At 41.2% G+C, this 15,727-nt stretch overlaps 3 protein-coding genes across 4 annotated transcripts in view; all 3 read right to left on the reverse strand.

Moving 5' to 3' along the window:
• Positions 1–4,370: 4,370 nt before the first annotated feature.
• On the reverse strand, positions 4,371–7,882 carry kcnk17 (potassium channel, subfamily K, member 17). The gene is made up of 5 exons (XM_068717848.1): positions 7,318–7,882; positions 5,715–5,829; positions 5,032–5,198; positions 4,775–4,943; positions 4,371–4,636 (listed from the first exon to the last, which is right to left on the reverse strand). The coding sequence occupies exons 1-5, from the start codon at positions 7,531–7,533 to the stop codon at positions 4,386–4,388; spliced, it is 918 nt and encodes a 305-aa protein (XP_068573949.1). The 5' UTR covers positions 7,534–7,882; the 3' UTR covers positions 4,371–4,385.
• Positions 7,883–9,087: 1,205 nt separating this feature from the next.
• On the reverse strand, positions 9,088–11,932 carry LOC137877767 (potassium channel subfamily K member 16-like). Its single transcript, XM_068717849.1, has 5 exons — positions 11,610–11,932; positions 11,236–11,350; positions 10,985–11,151; positions 9,811–9,979; positions 9,088–9,632 (listed from the first exon to the last, which is right to left on the reverse strand). Exons 1-5 carry the CDS (start codon positions 11,820–11,822, stop codon positions 9,424–9,426), a joined length of 873 nt encoding a protein of 290 aa, XP_068573950.1. The 5' UTR covers positions 11,823–11,932; the 3' UTR covers positions 9,088–9,423.
• A 2,686-nt stretch (positions 11,933–14,618) lies between these two features.
• Positions 14,619–15,727, reverse strand: part of kif6 (kinesin family member 6) — a 70,700-nt gene continuing 69,591 nt past the window's right edge. For both annotated transcript variants that reach the window (XM_068718074.1, XM_068718076.1), the window contains one exon: positions 14,619–15,139. In XM_068718074.1, the coding sequence (XP_068574175.1) occupies positions 15,126–15,139 (14 nt within the window). In that variant the 3' untranslated portion in view covers positions 14,619–15,125. The remainder of the gene's footprint in view (positions 15,140–15,727) is intronic.

Genomic DNA, 15,727 nt, shown 5'->3' on the forward strand with positions numbered 1-15,727 from the left:
ACAAAGAAGTTATGCTGAAGGACTTTCTGGAAAGTTCTCCAATCTTAAAATAAAGTAACAATTGAGACGGCAGCGCTGCAATGTAATCGCTTGGGGAAACTCCTCATCATCATTGTACGTCCACTAAAAGAGCCGACAGAGAAAAAAAACGTCTTAAAGTCTCGTTCTGAAATGTTGTCAGTGGCAAAAACAAGCACATCCACATGTCGAAAATGTCAGTTGAGATGTATTTCACGTGACATGCCTGCTGCTCCCACGTGTGCAGATGAGATAAAGAGCATAGGCAGACCTTTGTGTATACATGCATATAGGGATTTGTGTTGTTCCCTGTGTGCCTGCAGAACACGTGTTTGACGTTAATATTAACAAAAGTGAATTGTTAGTTTGATAAATCGGGTTGAGCGTCTATCTGCTAAAAACGTGATCAGGAATTTTGTGAGTGTATGTGTTTATGTGTATCAGCATGACTTATTTAGCACTCGAGAGGTGTTCTTACTGTATGTCTGTCTGGGTGAACCCAAGAAGAAACAATATGTATTCATGTATATATATTTTTTATATATACACACACTCAGTTGCAGCTGTTGAGAGTGACAACTGAACAGTTATGTAAAACCTGAAAAAAAGCGGACACACCTATATATTTCAAATATTTTCCATAGATTTTGCAATGTGTTTTAGATATGATTTATATATGAAAGTTGAAAATCACATTTCAAAAACTTTGTGTACAACAAATCAATGCTTTGCATCAACTTTTACTGAATTTACCTACGAGTTCCCGTAAGCATGATGGTGCCTCTTATCCTGGTATCCTGCGTCTGTTTGGATTGCTGGTTGTGTACTGATCTTGGAACCTATTGGCTATCGGCCTGGCGACGGATAAGCTTTTGGAGGCGATACACTGTACTTCTGGGGGCTTTGATGTCGGCGAATACCTGGGGCCAAGACTTATTTTCCGTGCCCTGCTCATCGTTTACAGTCCGGTGAGCAACTTGAGATACAAGACATGGTGTTGGAGTTGAGCTCATTTTAAACTAATAAAAAGCTAACTAATTATTAGACGTTAGCAGGTGGGTTTCCAGATTGCAGTTCGGCCAATGGGTTCTGCCTCTTTTTCTCTCCACATGGACAGTTTATCGGCAATCAACCAAAGCCCGCTCTATTGGTCAATACTATTCGGACTACAGAGGGAAACCAGAACATGTTAGATACCAAACTCTTGTACCATTGTCTATATAGAGATTAGTTTTGCACCTCCTCAGAAATCACAACATGCAATACGCACATGAACGGTAGGGGCAGTGGAAGGGCAGCATGGTGATGTGACAGGGTTGGGGGTCACGTTTAGGCAGCAAAAGTACTTGATGAGGTTTTGACACCAAAACTACTTGGTTAGGTTTAGACACTAAAACTACTTGGTTAGGTTTAGACATGCAGTGAAGTGGATGTGGACTGCAAGACTGCAGATAGAACCTCCTCCAATGTTCTGCATCATTACAATGTGTCATTGCCACTGCACATTGACAAAGGTGCTTGACAAAATAACTGGTGATCAGTACAATTTTAGTAGTTGACATGGAAACCTGCAAAAATAAATGGAAAGAAGTTCTAAACTGTTATGTCGGTGTGTGGTGAATTATGTTGGGAAAATGGAGTGAGAATGGGACTCTTTAGTGGAATCCTCCAGTTAAATGAGTTGTATATATGCCAATGTGGGAACAACTCCAGTCATGATGATGCCGGTCGTCTACGTGAAGGCATGGTTAAGAAGCATGTAAATCTTCAGCTTCTGATTTACTCACTCTTACACTATATTTGTGTCATACCAATTTTTTAATTGCAACTGAAAGTTTCCATTGAATATGTAATTTAGTAAATTAGCAGGCAGGTTTCTTATGAGATCCCAAAGTTGTCTCAGGCTCCCATTGGTTACCAGTTTTGGTCCTAACAAAATGGAAATTTACGGCAGCCCAACTTACATGGTAGTGTATGCTATCTGCAGTTTGACCTAGTGCTTGGAGACTATGTTCTTTTGCTAAATCAAATACAGATTATGATGATGACGGCTCCTCAATTTCCGAGCCGTGTCTCACTGTGGACAGTGTGCAGGCTAAACCACTGGTCGATTGGACAGAATAAGTACGAGGCACCAGTCTTCTCACACATGCTGAGTCCTCATTGAACCGTGGCCAAACAGGTATGTGGCGTTTTGTTGTAAAGCGGTCACATTGCTGTCACTCTAACTCCATTTTCCCCCTCCATACCTCCCACTATCCATACACAGAAAAAGGAAAGCACAAATCCCTTTAAACATTTTTGCGCTTTCTTCATCAACTTCATTTTCCTTGTCTTGCTATCCATCTCCCCAGCACTCTCTTTTTCCACCCTCTGGTCCCTGCTGCTCGCCGTCTGTCTTTGTAATTCACTCCTCGTCAGTGTTGCCTGACTTGCTCTGTGATGTATGTGCCCCAGGAGACTTTCGCTCCTCTATGTCCTGCATTCTTCTATTCTAGTGTGTACCAAGAGAGGTATGCAGCAATAAAAAAAACAACAAAAAAAAACACATAATGGAATCACAACTGTGCACTTTTATTTAATCATGCAATAAGGACAAGAAATGACATTTGATGGAAATTGCTCTATAGATTGCGTTTAGGTTAATGTATCCTTTCTACTGGACTTGATATTATGAAGTGTAGGAATATATTGACTGTGAGCATGTGATCAATATGGTCAGTTTATGTGATTACAACATTATTCAATATACAGCGAGTACTTGCTGCTTTGCCTCTGGTTTGAATGGTTGATTTTAAATCCAGTGTTAGTACAGTAACACCATCTAGTGGATACAAAGCTAATTTCTGCTACGCTTTCCTAAAGGATCCACATAGGACATGAATAAGTAAGTAAACATTAAAGAGAATAACAACATTTTACAGAATTTCTCTGGTATTAATATGCTAGAATATTAGTATTTGGTAATTTTAGATACTACTTGTTTGCATTATAGAATTGTGTTTAGTGTGGTCAACAAATTATGTTTCTATATATTATTTTTATAAAATAAAATGTATAGCATAAATACATCTGCCTCACCTAAAATTATTTGTATTGTTTTGCCATTTAGGTTGCATTTAAATAAGCTGATCATAAATCTGTGATTCCCGTATTTTTTTACCGCTTTTTTCATAAATTCACAGTAAACCAGAGAGACTTTTAGCAATAAAATGGGTCATTTAAAGCTACTACGAGAAACTTTCATTTTGGGTTGATTTTGGCAGCCCCTGTGGACAAACGATAGTGTTTCCAAGCACCAGAGTCTCCAGTGCCTCCCTTCTCTCCAGCAGGCCCAGCAATACGGCCTGGGTCTCCAGCATGGTGGTGTCGGTGTTGGCTCCCATCAGGGACTAACGGAGCAGCGAGGAGAAGCTCTGCTCATGGCTGCAAGTGGAGACGCTGCTACTGGGCGTGGAGCTCTCCTCCCAATCGGAGCTTCGACTGCAGGTCAAAGGCTGCAGTGAAGCCGGATCTGGGTCCGTCTGTGGTGTGCTGTCTGTCTGATCAGGGAATCAGACCCGATGATGGGTATAAGAATAACTATGTAGATATAGCCAAACTTCTAGCTGATGGTCTCGTTCACTTATGTATGTCATATAGAGGCATCAGCATTAGACTGAGAGGGGTTCACAACCAGTTCAAAGTTCCTCACAGTAGCTTTAAGTACTTCTATTATGCAAAAACAAATCTCATTATTTACATGTATATATTTACATGTGTCAATTGACTGTGGTTTTCATTGTGGACATCAGCCATGTTTCAAAATGACCACAATGCATGGGCCATTCTGTTGCACAGACAGTCAAATGAGTTGGTAAATGACTTGTGGTCAGTGAGGTGATCCTCACACATAGAGGCCAAAGAGAAGCGGGCAGACTGACTGCAGCTTTCTACTGATCACTAACCAGACAGATACACGAGGCAAAAAAAGTATTGACCCAGTATCCTTCCCTATAGACTTTAATCAGTTTTTTTCAACCAATTAGATCAACAAGCACTGGAGCAGAGGGTCACATGTTTTACAATTAAGTGCTAACAGAAGAAAACAGCATGTTGCATGCCGCCGAACAAACAATCCTGACTCAAAAATGAGTCAATATTCTAGTTAAGGAGAAAGGAATCAAAACTGACAAACCATTGCTCGGCCGCACATTGAATCATTGCAGACTCTCAGCATTTTACATTGTAATAATGCACACATACAGTACATCCTGCCGGGGCTCAACCATACCACGTACTTTACGCCCGCTTCCAATGTTCTGATCTACAGACAGATAATTCTATAACTAGCTCAGCTCGCTGAAGTCTTCACCTCGTTTTGCAGTCTACTGAGTTATCGGAGGCTTCTTGATCTCGTTTTCCTCCTCCACCTGTGTGTCTGGGTTGTCAATGTCTGCGCCGCCGGACTCGCCCTCCTGCTTCTGTCCGACCCACCACTGTTTGAAGTGGGTGTTGAGCCGCTCCAGGATGTCCATGGAGTGGTTGATGAGGAGGGCCAGCCAGGCCAGGCCGAAGAAGATCCACGAGGCCATGAGGATGCTGTACCACTCTGGGTATACTTTATCCGGATTACTGTCTGGAAAGGAAAGACTCCGTTAATACAAAGCTGAGTATAGCACGTTACCAAATACCATTTTTTTTAAATGCAGCTCAAAGGAAAGTGAATGGTCTTGCCACTCGGGAACACAATGTGGCTGCGATCCGTTGGCCGTACCTGCCACGAAGTCTCCAAAGCCAATGGTGCTGAGGGTGATGAAGCAGTAGTAGATGGCCTGGGAGAAGGTCCAGCCCTCGTGCAGTTGGAACACAATCATGGGCACGACAAAGAAGAGCACCGCTCCGGACAGGTAAGACACCAGGTGGACGAAAAAGCGGGTACACCTCTGCCGAGAGAAGTGTTCCAAAGAGTAACTCCCAGAGCAGTCTGAAAGAGACTTAATCAATATATTAGGTGATTAAAGACCTCCTCACCCTCCGCCCGGTCTTCCCCTCGAGGAAGTCGGAGATGTTCCTCTCTATGGCGAGCATGTACTTGCCCACCCTGTTGAGCACCACCAAGTTGAGCGGGATGCCAAAAAGCGCGAAGAACACACAGAAGATCTGGCCAGCGGTGGAGCTGGGACTTATGTTCCCATAACCTGCAAAAAACTGAAAGCTGTTAGTGTGTTATCTCGCTGTGGTGGAGGGAGAAGAACCGCGAGAGCCTTTCTTTTTATTCAGTATAAGGTTTAAACACTCGGGTGGCTCTTGGGCCAAGGAAGTATCTCAGCTTTACCGAGCTTCACTGACCAATTTATTGTTTCTGTTGATGATATTCAAAAGTATTATTATATCCAATGTGCTTATTGTTTATGGTTCACTCAGTCCTCATTCAGGGTTTATGATTTATCATAATAGATCCTGCCCCCATTAAGAGTCCTCTTGAAATAAATACACAATTAAAATAAATTAATTATCAAAAAGAAGTGTTTTTCCACTGCAAGAATTGATTACAAATCCAGTTTCAGTTATTCCAACATAAAATAAAAACTGGTCATTGACCAAGTGAAAAGCCTGACATTATCAAATCACAGGTGTTTCTGCTGCATGAACACTTCTACTGTTTTTGGGGCCTGATTAAAAGATCTCTTGGGTTTCAACTCCTGATGACTAACCTATAGTTGTGACCACGGTGGCAGCGAACACAGCTGAGCTGGTGAATTTCCAGAAGCCATCCGACGTGTAGTTGCCTTTCAAACTTAGGCCCGCTTTGGACGCTTCTTGAACAACCTGAAACAGACAGAAAATTACAAACTGGGTCAAAATGGTCAATGGAAACAATGGCGTATTTCATGGACTTTATGACTCACAGTTATGCAACTCGTGTACGTATTGATCCAAAACCTTTAGGGTCTTTTAGGTCAATATAGTACATCTGTCTGCATGAGAAGACCCCTCTCAGCACTGTGTCAGGGAGAGCAGATATGTTGACACAGTCTGTTGCGCAACAGTCTTGAGTTCATCACCAGTGTGGGAAATATTTCCAAAAGAAATACATAACAGTCTGAGACCTGTGTACCCACTGAGGATATATATTTTTTATTTTGGTTGTGTTAAAAATATGGTATACATTTGTGTAAGTAGAATTTTCTACTTTTTTCTACAAGTTTAACCTAAGCTTCCAATAACACGTCTATAATAAGCTAGCCAAAATACAGAGCTATACTCTGAGATATGCTCAGACCCTTGAGGACCAAAATGTCCTGTCTTCTAAATTGTAGTTTTTAGAATTTTCCAGAAGGTTGAGTCATTTTCTAAAACCCTATTTCTCTGGTGTCCAAAATCGATGTCGTTGCTATTCATTGACATATCCCAAACTGTAAAAAAAATGAAATGTCCCACTAGTATTATTTTGTTTTGTTTAGTCTTTTAGTGGCATTATGTAAACAAACTCATTTAAAGGGTTACAATTCTGAAAATGAATTAATATCTGGTAGTTATGATCAGGACTGATGTTGGTTAAAAGATTTAACTCAGTGAAAGTGCAAAATTCAAACTAACTGACATTTCTGTAAGTTCACTAACTTTGATGCAACACTTCCTATCCCAAACAGATCTATATCTGTAAGCATTGTCTTATTTCACTAAACAGGCGGTATTGGATTTAAAGTGCCTCTTCATACTTTAATGTAAATGAGAATGCAGTCATATGAATCTACAATGCAAATCGAATAGCTTTCTCTCATCAACTGGCAGAATTATCAACAATCTGTTGTTTTACCTCCTCTACGCACAGCGTGCGCACGTTTGTTTGTTTTTTCCAGAAACAGATACCAAGGTCTAAAGGCAATCTCATCAGTTTCCAAGGAAAAGATTGCATAACTTTGCTGCTGTGTAAATCAAGTCAGTGGCGCTGGGAGGTTGGAAAAGCTGGTATTTGCATGGAGGAAGTTGCCTCTTTGCTCATAATTTACTGGTAGATTAGTTTGTTGCTCTTGTACACTGTGCTGCTGAATTGTCCCACTACTGTTGTATATTATCTGAATGATTTATTAGAAGGGAAAGTAAAAAACAGAAAACATGCGATCGCTTAATATGAGTTTTACATGTATTTTAGATCAGTAAAAGTGATTGTTTTGGCAGCAAAATGTATCAACTGCCTGCTGCAAAGAGTAATGAAAAACATTTAAAACTACATTCTCCATGTCTCGTCCTCACCCTGGGAGAAAAGGGTGAGGATTCATTAACCTGCCATCATTTTGACGTCCCGTGCCTCACCTGAGCCACCGCCTCCAGGCCTTCTTGGTTCAGACAGCTGTACCTCGTGAGCAGCGTCTTTTTGTTCAGCAGCAGGAGACTGATGTCCTTCTTACCGAGATCCCCCTCCAGCTTCCAGAAAACCACCCCGCCGATCAGCACGTAGGTCACGTAGATCACCCCGAGTAGGAGGATGGAGGGCACCCACGCCAAGTTGAACATTTCCTTTATCCTCATCTCGGCAGCCCTGGTAGAACTCGTGGGATCCAGGCAACCTCGGCGTCTCAACCTCTGCAGCCGGGAACAGTGAGGAGTGAGGGTGTACCTACTTGGCTTCCCGTCTTTCTACGCATTGCAGGCAAATGAACCTCCACCCGCACTACTGTCTCAACCACTCCAATGGCCTGTCATGCAAATCTAGCGGGGCGAAATGAGAAGAGGGAGAGACACCAGCACAATGTTGGGCTGTAGGTGACGACTAATATGGGCACGGTCAAATTTTCTTGACAGTTTCTTGACAAAATGAGCTATAGTCTGTGAGGTCATGGAGTCATGGCAGGGGTCCATTCAAGACCAGTCACAGTAGTTGGTTTGTTGAGGCATGAGCAAAAAGATAACTACTGCACGTTATATATGATGCTAAATTGTAGTTGCGTTACATTCTTCAGGACGACAGTTGTCTTACTGGTTTTAAGATAGAAAGGGACAGTTCTTGCTCTGCTAACAGAGTTTTGAGTGAACATAATGACAAAGCATGACGGGCAAAAGGCCTCCTCCCGGCTTCCAGCTGCCTTTCTGGGGTCAGTCCTGTGTGCTCTCAGGTCACCCTGACACCAACATCTTGATTAATGTGTTTGTTTTAGATTGCCCTCCATGCTCGATTCAACAGAGTTTACCATCAGTACACAAACGCAGATGTGGACTCACGTGATCACACACAAAACATACATATACACATGGGCGCTCTGTAATTCTAATTGCAATGCTGTTGGGTAGCATACAATAAAAAAACCCCACAGATTCCTAGCTCAGCAGAAATTCACAAGTCAACCTGCTGTCTGAGGATGGAAAAACATTACAAGATTTCTAACTGAGACAAAATACATGTTTTCATATTATGAATTTATAATGGTCCTGTATTCATCAAACAAAAAAAAGGAAAATCTTATTATTAATCCCTGTTTATGTATTAGATGTATTTTAAGCTGTTATTTTGTTTATATATAATATATATATATATATACATTGTATATGTTATCTTCTAATATAAAAAATGAAAAGCACATTTTTGCAGAATGACATCTTAGTAAAAATCGGAGGATGTTTTACAGAATGAACAATTAGGCAGACGTAGGTTAAATCCTTGTTTCTAATTGGTTAATCCTACTCTTGATCACATGATCACTTGTGAGTTGTTCTCAAAGGTTGCTCCCAGGTGCAGAGCGAGACAATGTAAACATTCAGGGCTCAGCCCAAACCTAGTAGGGGGGGGTCCCTTCAGCAGCTATATGCACTATTTTTCAGGCCATTTAATAATACAATGCCTTTAAATTTGTACATCATTTGGGGAAAACATGATAATTAACAAAGGAAAAAAAACACATCTTAGCCTCCATCCTATTTTGTATATAATTGTTCTTAGAAATAAAGAAAATAAGAATAAAGACAATGAGAAGATTGAGAATAATAAGATCAAAATGAACAAAGTATTACTAATCTTGAAGCTTGAAATCTTGACATTTTTGTTGTATGTAGAGTGAATCCATACCATACTAGTCTGGGCTACTCTAATTGCAAAGCAAGGATCCCCAACAATGCCAAGTAGTCTTCAATACTCTGAATTGAATATTAGGCCAACAGAAGAACATTTATACCTTTATATTTGATTTCTTTAGGGAAAATCATAGCAGTGGTAGCAACAGCAGTAGCAGTAGTAGTAGTAGTAGTAGTAGTAGTAGCAGCATGACAATGTTAGAGCGGACACAGATAGCAATACAGCAAATATCTTACAAAAGCAGTTTCTACTAATAGCTGCTACATCTGCTTTCTCACTGTACCGTAGTATGTACAGAATCTTACATGAAGAAGATAATATAGACAGGTAGATTTCCCATCTACAGTCCACCCTCAGATCTTTGACGCATCTTCTAGTTTACTGGATGACACATCCTCCTCCTCCTCTTGTTTCTTGAAGCCTGGATGAGTCAGGCCAATCACATGCTCCATTATTCTGGCTCCCATGTTGAGGATAAGAGCAAGCCAAGCCAAGGCAAAGATAATCCATATGCCTGCAAGGCTCCGGTACAGAGAGATGTACTCCTTGCCCGGGTCGGTCCCTGTACGAATCAACATTGTTAGAACATGTTAGATCATCCCAGATAAAGACATCAGGTCAGAGTGTCGATTTTCTTCCTTTATACATTGAAATTACAACACAGCTATTGTCTCAAAGCATTAAATGGCATCGACGTGATCTTTCCACCACATTAGTGTTTGTTTGCTCTCTCTACTCACCCACTACATAATCTCCAAAACCAATGGTGCTGAGGGTAATGAAGGAGAAATAGAAGCCCTCGCCGAACGTCCAGCCTTCCACAAAACTGAATAGCAAAGGAGGAATGACCAAAAACAGCAAGCTGCCGGCGATCAAGAACAAGCTCACGGCCAGGGCCTCAACCGTTTGCTAGGATAGAAACAGGTGAGATCCAGAGGCATCAGTTAGGCATGACAAAGAGGCCTTTTCTGGGCATATTGTATAGGTTTGATCTCCGCAGTAATGGTTAGCAAATGCAAAGCAAAAACTAGATAAGATGGGCTCACACCAGCCGCGAAGCCAAATCGGATCAGGGGGGTAAAGTGGGGAGTGGGATATCACTTCGGTCCTACTTCCTGCCCCCTGTTTTTAGAGTCCTTGCTTGGACCACACCCATCTTGAAACTCAACCTTTATTATGATCTACACTACACAAGTGACAGAAATATAAACACCTGGAAAAGTATTCAAAACCAGCTCTGTAGTTAACCCGTTCTCACTCCAAACTTGTCAAACACAGATGCTTGGGCAGTGTCCTTCAGTGTCTGATATCGACACGGATGCACCCTATATCGTCTGTATGAGACACACAGGGCTTTCAGCTAACTCCAGTGTAAACCCATCCACAACATTATTTGACGGTCAGAGCAACTGACATAAAATGAAGACTGCTAAAGTCCACTAAGGGGAGGTGGGAGGGGTGGTGCACCAAGGAGGCCGCTCTTTGTGTCTTGTGTGAAACTCAAAATTAACTTATTTATACGTGAGACGTTAATGAGTCAAGTTAACGTCGTCTAAGATCCTTTTCTAGCCCTAACTGAGTGGGTTTGTTGCCTAAACCTTACTTCCTGTGAAGACGGGAATTTATTTTGAAAAGACACTATCCATGTAACAAGTGGAAACTGACATGCCGTCCCTGGGTCCAAAACTCATGCTGGAGGAGAACCTAAAGCGTTGATGCCCAGAGGCACTGACCAAGCGTCGGGATCTGTCGAGTTGGGAGTAAGAATGTTGCTGTGGTAGTTCCCATTACAGTAGGTGTCTCAAGGACCGCAGACTTAAAAGGCAAAAACAATACCAATATAGCTGGTAATGACTATAAAGGTGTCTAGAAACCATATCCCAGATGTTTTAGTAGTGGCTAATGCGTCCGTACCTTGTGTGGAACAACTGAGACCATTCCCCTCTCCAGTCGACCTAGGTGGATGGTGAGACACTTGCCCAGCTGTTTAAGGAAGGCCAGGTTCAGTGGGATTCCACACAGGGCGTAAAACACACAAAACACTTGCCCGGATACAGTGCTGGGGGAGAGGTTGCCGTAGCCTGCGGACAAGGCAACGGTTTGTCATTACTTTTTCATCAAATCGGACCGTTAAAATGCTGAATAATAAAGATAAAGATGCTTACCTATAGTGGTGACCACTGTGCCTGCAAAAAAGAAGGAGCTACTGAAATCCCAGTTGCTGGGGTTTGTTGAGTTGCCTGAGGGATTCACTCCTTTTTCCCAGGCATCTAAAATGACCTGCGAACAAAGAAGTGTATTAATATCCTAGAATAAGATCACACGTACCTCACTTGTGCTGACGATATACTCTATTAATCCCTTCCGTAAATATCTTGGATCATGACCCACTTATTGATTTATCAGGTCAGGTTACTGTAACACCATTTATTGCTATGCACCTAATTATAAAATTGATCTCTCAATTTCTCTGTGACAAGAACTCCCCATTGCACTTATGTAACATGAAAATTTCTTGAAGAACTGCAAAAAAGTCTACCTGAACAAACTTCTCCAAGGCCGGTCCGTCCAGGCAGGTGTAATTAGCCAAGAAGTTCAACTTCTCCACTTGGAAGTGGTTCCGGTTGTTGCTCTCAGCCTCCCGCTCCAGTATCTGGAAGATGATGGCCCCAACCAGCAGGTATGTAAAGTGGGCCACAATCAAAAATACTGTCCAGTTCACTCTGACCCGCACCAACTGGAACCTCGCCATCAACCTCCTTGAGCACCGGAATGTACCCAAACGTCGATGCTCGATCTCAGAGAAGAGGTCAATCACTTCAGAAAGGACTAACAATCAAAGTCCTGATGAAATACACAGATCTCATGGGTAGCTCCCTAAAGATTGCTTCCAGCACAGCAGAGTGTGGCATTCTTCTCCAAAAGAGTAACTAGGAAATAGTCAAAAATTTAAACAAAAATTTATTCAAATTGCTTTTACAGCCAGATTTAAATCACAGCAACAGCAAGAAAAAGTAGATGTTTGGCATCTTGGGGTGACGGCTCTAACTGGATAATCCTCTAAAGGTAAAACATCTTGACTTAATGCTCTTACTCTGATTGGTCTGAGTATCATAGATGTCTGGGCTTTGATTTATGGGTTGCTTGGGTAACGATCACACCCCTCTTCACCATTAGCGCGACATCTGGACTCACACACATACACTTTCAACCGTTTCCACTAATAAAGAAGCGGTGGCATTATCGTGTCAGCGGAACAAAAGTTAATATTTTACCCGACTGCTGTTGGTTGTCTGAGCACCCACAGCGCTGATACCAGAGCCTTTCAATCCAATTCATCATTACAGGGGAGTCGTTTTATCGGGGGAGTATTTCAACCACAAGCTACTGGATTCCTGAATTTACTTTGCAGAAATTGCTTTTGAATTTTGGATTGTGGAGAGGTGAGGAGCACTACTTGACTGTGGGCCATAAACCAAAGAGTTGAAAGATGTGTCACAAGAGAACTTAAAGCGTTTTATGGCTACAGTGTTTAGAAAGCTGGCATGTTAAAATAGCCTGAGAAAATGTAAGAAAATAATCGACTTCAGAGAAGATGCCAATAATGACAGCTATAATTATCATAACAACTTCCAGTCCTGCTGTTGGTGTCCCAAAGTCACTGCTTGTCTTCCTGAAAATAACTTTCCAAAGACAAAGATAGGGACCATTGGGATTTCTATGAGGACTACATACATATCATGACATTATGTAGCCTAATATGTTATTCCAATGTTACAACAGTTATTAAACACACCCTCTGGAGGCTGTATATGCATTGGTCAACACACTGAGCATGTTTTATTTATAGTGACATAACTTTGATTTTAATAAAAATCTTATTCGTGGCTGAATTTGAGTTGCTACAAAAGCTAACTGAAGGTCCGCCTCCATGAAAAATGACAGACACAGTAGCTTAGAAAATAGCGATACAGGCCACTGAATTTGATGAATTTACCGTTTATCAGAGCACATATGAGGACTCTAGGGTTCCTCAGTCTCAGCCCCTACAGCTAGAAGACTGCAGCTCTGGAGACAGACCTTCAGTTAGCGGTTGTAGCAACTCAAAATCAGCTAGCACAAACCCCAGCGCCGGGATCACAGACGATTTGGTGGCCACGGAAACTTTTTTCATAATTCTGAATTAATAATCTTGTCAATTCAGAACAATTACAAAAAAATGTCCAGAGTAAATGCATTTTTTGAGAGAAAGTTAGAGGCATACATATGTATGTATATGAAAAAGACTAAATAAAATGTACACACATGTAAATACACTATTTCTTACATTTTTCTGTTGTATTTGTCTGTATAAATAGTGAAATAATTCTAGAACTGTTCTATGATAATATTTAGAGCGAGAATGAATATATATGTACATTTTTATATATTGATAGCAATAACAGATGACTAAATTGAAGAGGGCTCCTTCTCCCAGGCAACTGGATGCAAATTGTGCAGCTGCTTGTTATCTGTCAAACAAATCAAGGCAAAGCCATGCAAACAGGTTGCCTCCAATCTTCACAGGTTGTTTTCTGTCTGGGTAGGTGTGTCTGACGCCACGGGATGGGCTGGTTTTGATTACCGCCGATGTTTACGGATACAGGGAATGTCAGGAGCTCCGGGGTGGTCGGATGAAGCCCATCTACTGTCTGCTGGGATGGAATCTGCAATCATGTCATGATGTGGACTAACACATCTAATACAAAAACGTGTGTTGCTTGTTTAAGGCCAGTACAAATCTAAATGGGAAATTGGCCAGACCAAATGCAAATATTCAATTTAATGTAACTTAGTTTGACTGCTAAATATAATGAATATAAGCATCCATTCAGCTCAATACATAATAATCAATACTTCATGCTACGAAATGTTCTTAGCCTTATTCAAATACTGCATCTTAAGGAAGCCCTGTACAGATGCCTTTCTAGGGTGTTTCCCTGCCTTCTACCCAGTGCATGCTGGGATAGGCTCCACCTCCCCACGTCCCTCAATAGCAGTGAGCACAGACGGATATATTTTAAGGAACAGATTACCCATTAAATAACAGCTACACAAGAATTGATTTTGCTCATATAATTTGCTTATATCATCTCATGTACTGTATAATAGTTGCAAAATACAGGCTCGTGTTTTAAGGAGAACTCTTCAATACAGCTTTTGTAATGTATCTAAGGGGGGATTTCTACATACCAGTGTAATGTGGAAGCAATTTGAGTATTTTAACTAATGACTAATGAAACTAAAGGTCTTAGTCGTCTCTATACCCTTCATGGCTGTAGTTTGTGAAGAATCTTTTAAGGGAGTCCATTCTGCTATTTCATCGATCAGAACGTTCACAAAAGTGAACAGAACAGGCAGAAAGGCTGTAGTGGGGGAGCAAACCACTGATATCAAGTGTTTGTCAGTACCAAGTTCACATGCTGAATAATCTCATAAACAATGGAGGCTAGTAAAAGTATACAGTACTATGCGTTGTAGCTTTATTTTTTTAATCTTTTTTGCAGATTTATATTTATCTGTAAACATTTTACATACCTCTGTTTTCAACATTTTACACAAAATGTGTTTCATGTGGAATAAAATGAAAGCAGACAGAAATGAAAATGCATTTGTCATTGTGCATGTGGAAACTTCCTGTGACGATTTTCTTCTTTAAACAAATAATGGAGCCAACTGGCTTCCAGTTGCCCGCTCCTTCCTCTGATATCTTGAGACAACATTTGTTCAGATCAAATGGCCGGCGCAGGCTGTGATTTATTCTGCTGCACATTATGCCAAAGGCATACTCTCTGGTGTGTGTATGCAAATAAAGTCAGACAGGATGTGAGGCTTGTGCTGAGATCTCTGTTTTTAGGTGAAAGCTAGTATGTTTTGGATCCAGATGAGATGATTTGTTCACACATCTTGATTCACAGTCCATCATTTCTCGATAGTGTTTTATACACGTTTTTAGGATGGATGTGGAGGTGGTATGAGCAGTCAGATGACGATAAATTCACGTCAGAGCTTGTTATTACTGATGTTGACCTGAAATACATAAATACAAATAAAAAAAACAGAAGACATATTAGACATTCAGTTGAAATCAGGCGGCCACCTCCTGTTCTGAAAAGTGAAGCCAACGCAGAACTGCCTTAAACTCAAATTCTTTCTACTGTCCATCAGGGGGCGACTCCTCTGGTTGTATAGAAGTCTATGAGAAAATGACTCTACTTCTCTCTTGATTTATTACCTCAGTAAACATTGCAAGTTTATGGTCTCAATCGCTAGTTTCAAGTCTTCTCCAACAGTGGTTGCAAAAAACAAAGATGGCGACGACCAAAACCCACAAGTTGCGAAAACTTGAAAAACACACTTGTGAGACTTGCCTCTTGCCGACCTAATATAACTCTCGCCAGAGTTTTACAACCTGTGGGTAACCCTCTAGACACAACCCTTCAAAACCGTGAGCCTGAGCCAACAGATGACGTCACGGTGACACTTCTTACATACAGTCTATGGTCGTAAGATGTATTCGAGAAATAACAAGAAAATGACCCAAAAGCCTTTCCTTTAGTCGTCAAGGAATATGACAAGACAATGTGCTTTGCTTTTTTGTTTTTGTATTGTGTATGT

Source organism: Cebidichthys violaceus, unplaced genomic scaffold, assembly GCF_023349555.1.
Source record: "Cebidichthys violaceus isolate CVI_PGR_0920_01 unplaced genomic scaffold, fCebVio1.0.p SCAF_22, whole genome shotgun sequence".
NCBI lineage: Eukaryota > Metazoa > Chordata > Actinopteri > Perciformes > Stichaeidae > Cebidichthys > Cebidichthys violaceus.

Excerpts from the sequence above, each read along its gene's own strand:
- LOC137877767 (XM_068717849.1), bottom strand. The coding sequence starts at position 11,822 with ATGGCGAGGTTCCAGTTGGTGCGGGTCAGAGTGAACTGGACAGTATTT. Across the intron at positions 11,351-11,609 it reads CCTTGGAGAAGTTTGTTCAG|GTCATTTTAGATGCCTGGGA; the intron begins GTAGACTTTTTT and ends CTTTGTTCGCAG. Across the intron at positions 11,152-11,235 it reads CACAGTGGTCACCACTATAG|GCTACGGCAACCTCTCCCCC; the intron begins GTAAGCATCTTT and ends CCTTGTCCGCAG.
- kcnk17 (XM_068717848.1), bottom strand. The coding sequence starts at position 7,533 with ATGAGGATAAAGGAAATGTTCAACTTGGCGTGGGTGCCCTCCATCCTC. Across the intron at positions 5,199-5,714 it reads CACCGTGGTCACAACTATAG|GTTATGGGAACATAAGTCCC; the intron begins GTTAGTCATCAG and ends AGTTTTTTGCAG. Across the intron at positions 4,637-4,774 it reads CTTTGGAGACTTCGTGGCAG|ACAGTAATCCGGATAAAGTA; the intron begins GTACGGCCAACG and ends TTTCCTTTCCAG.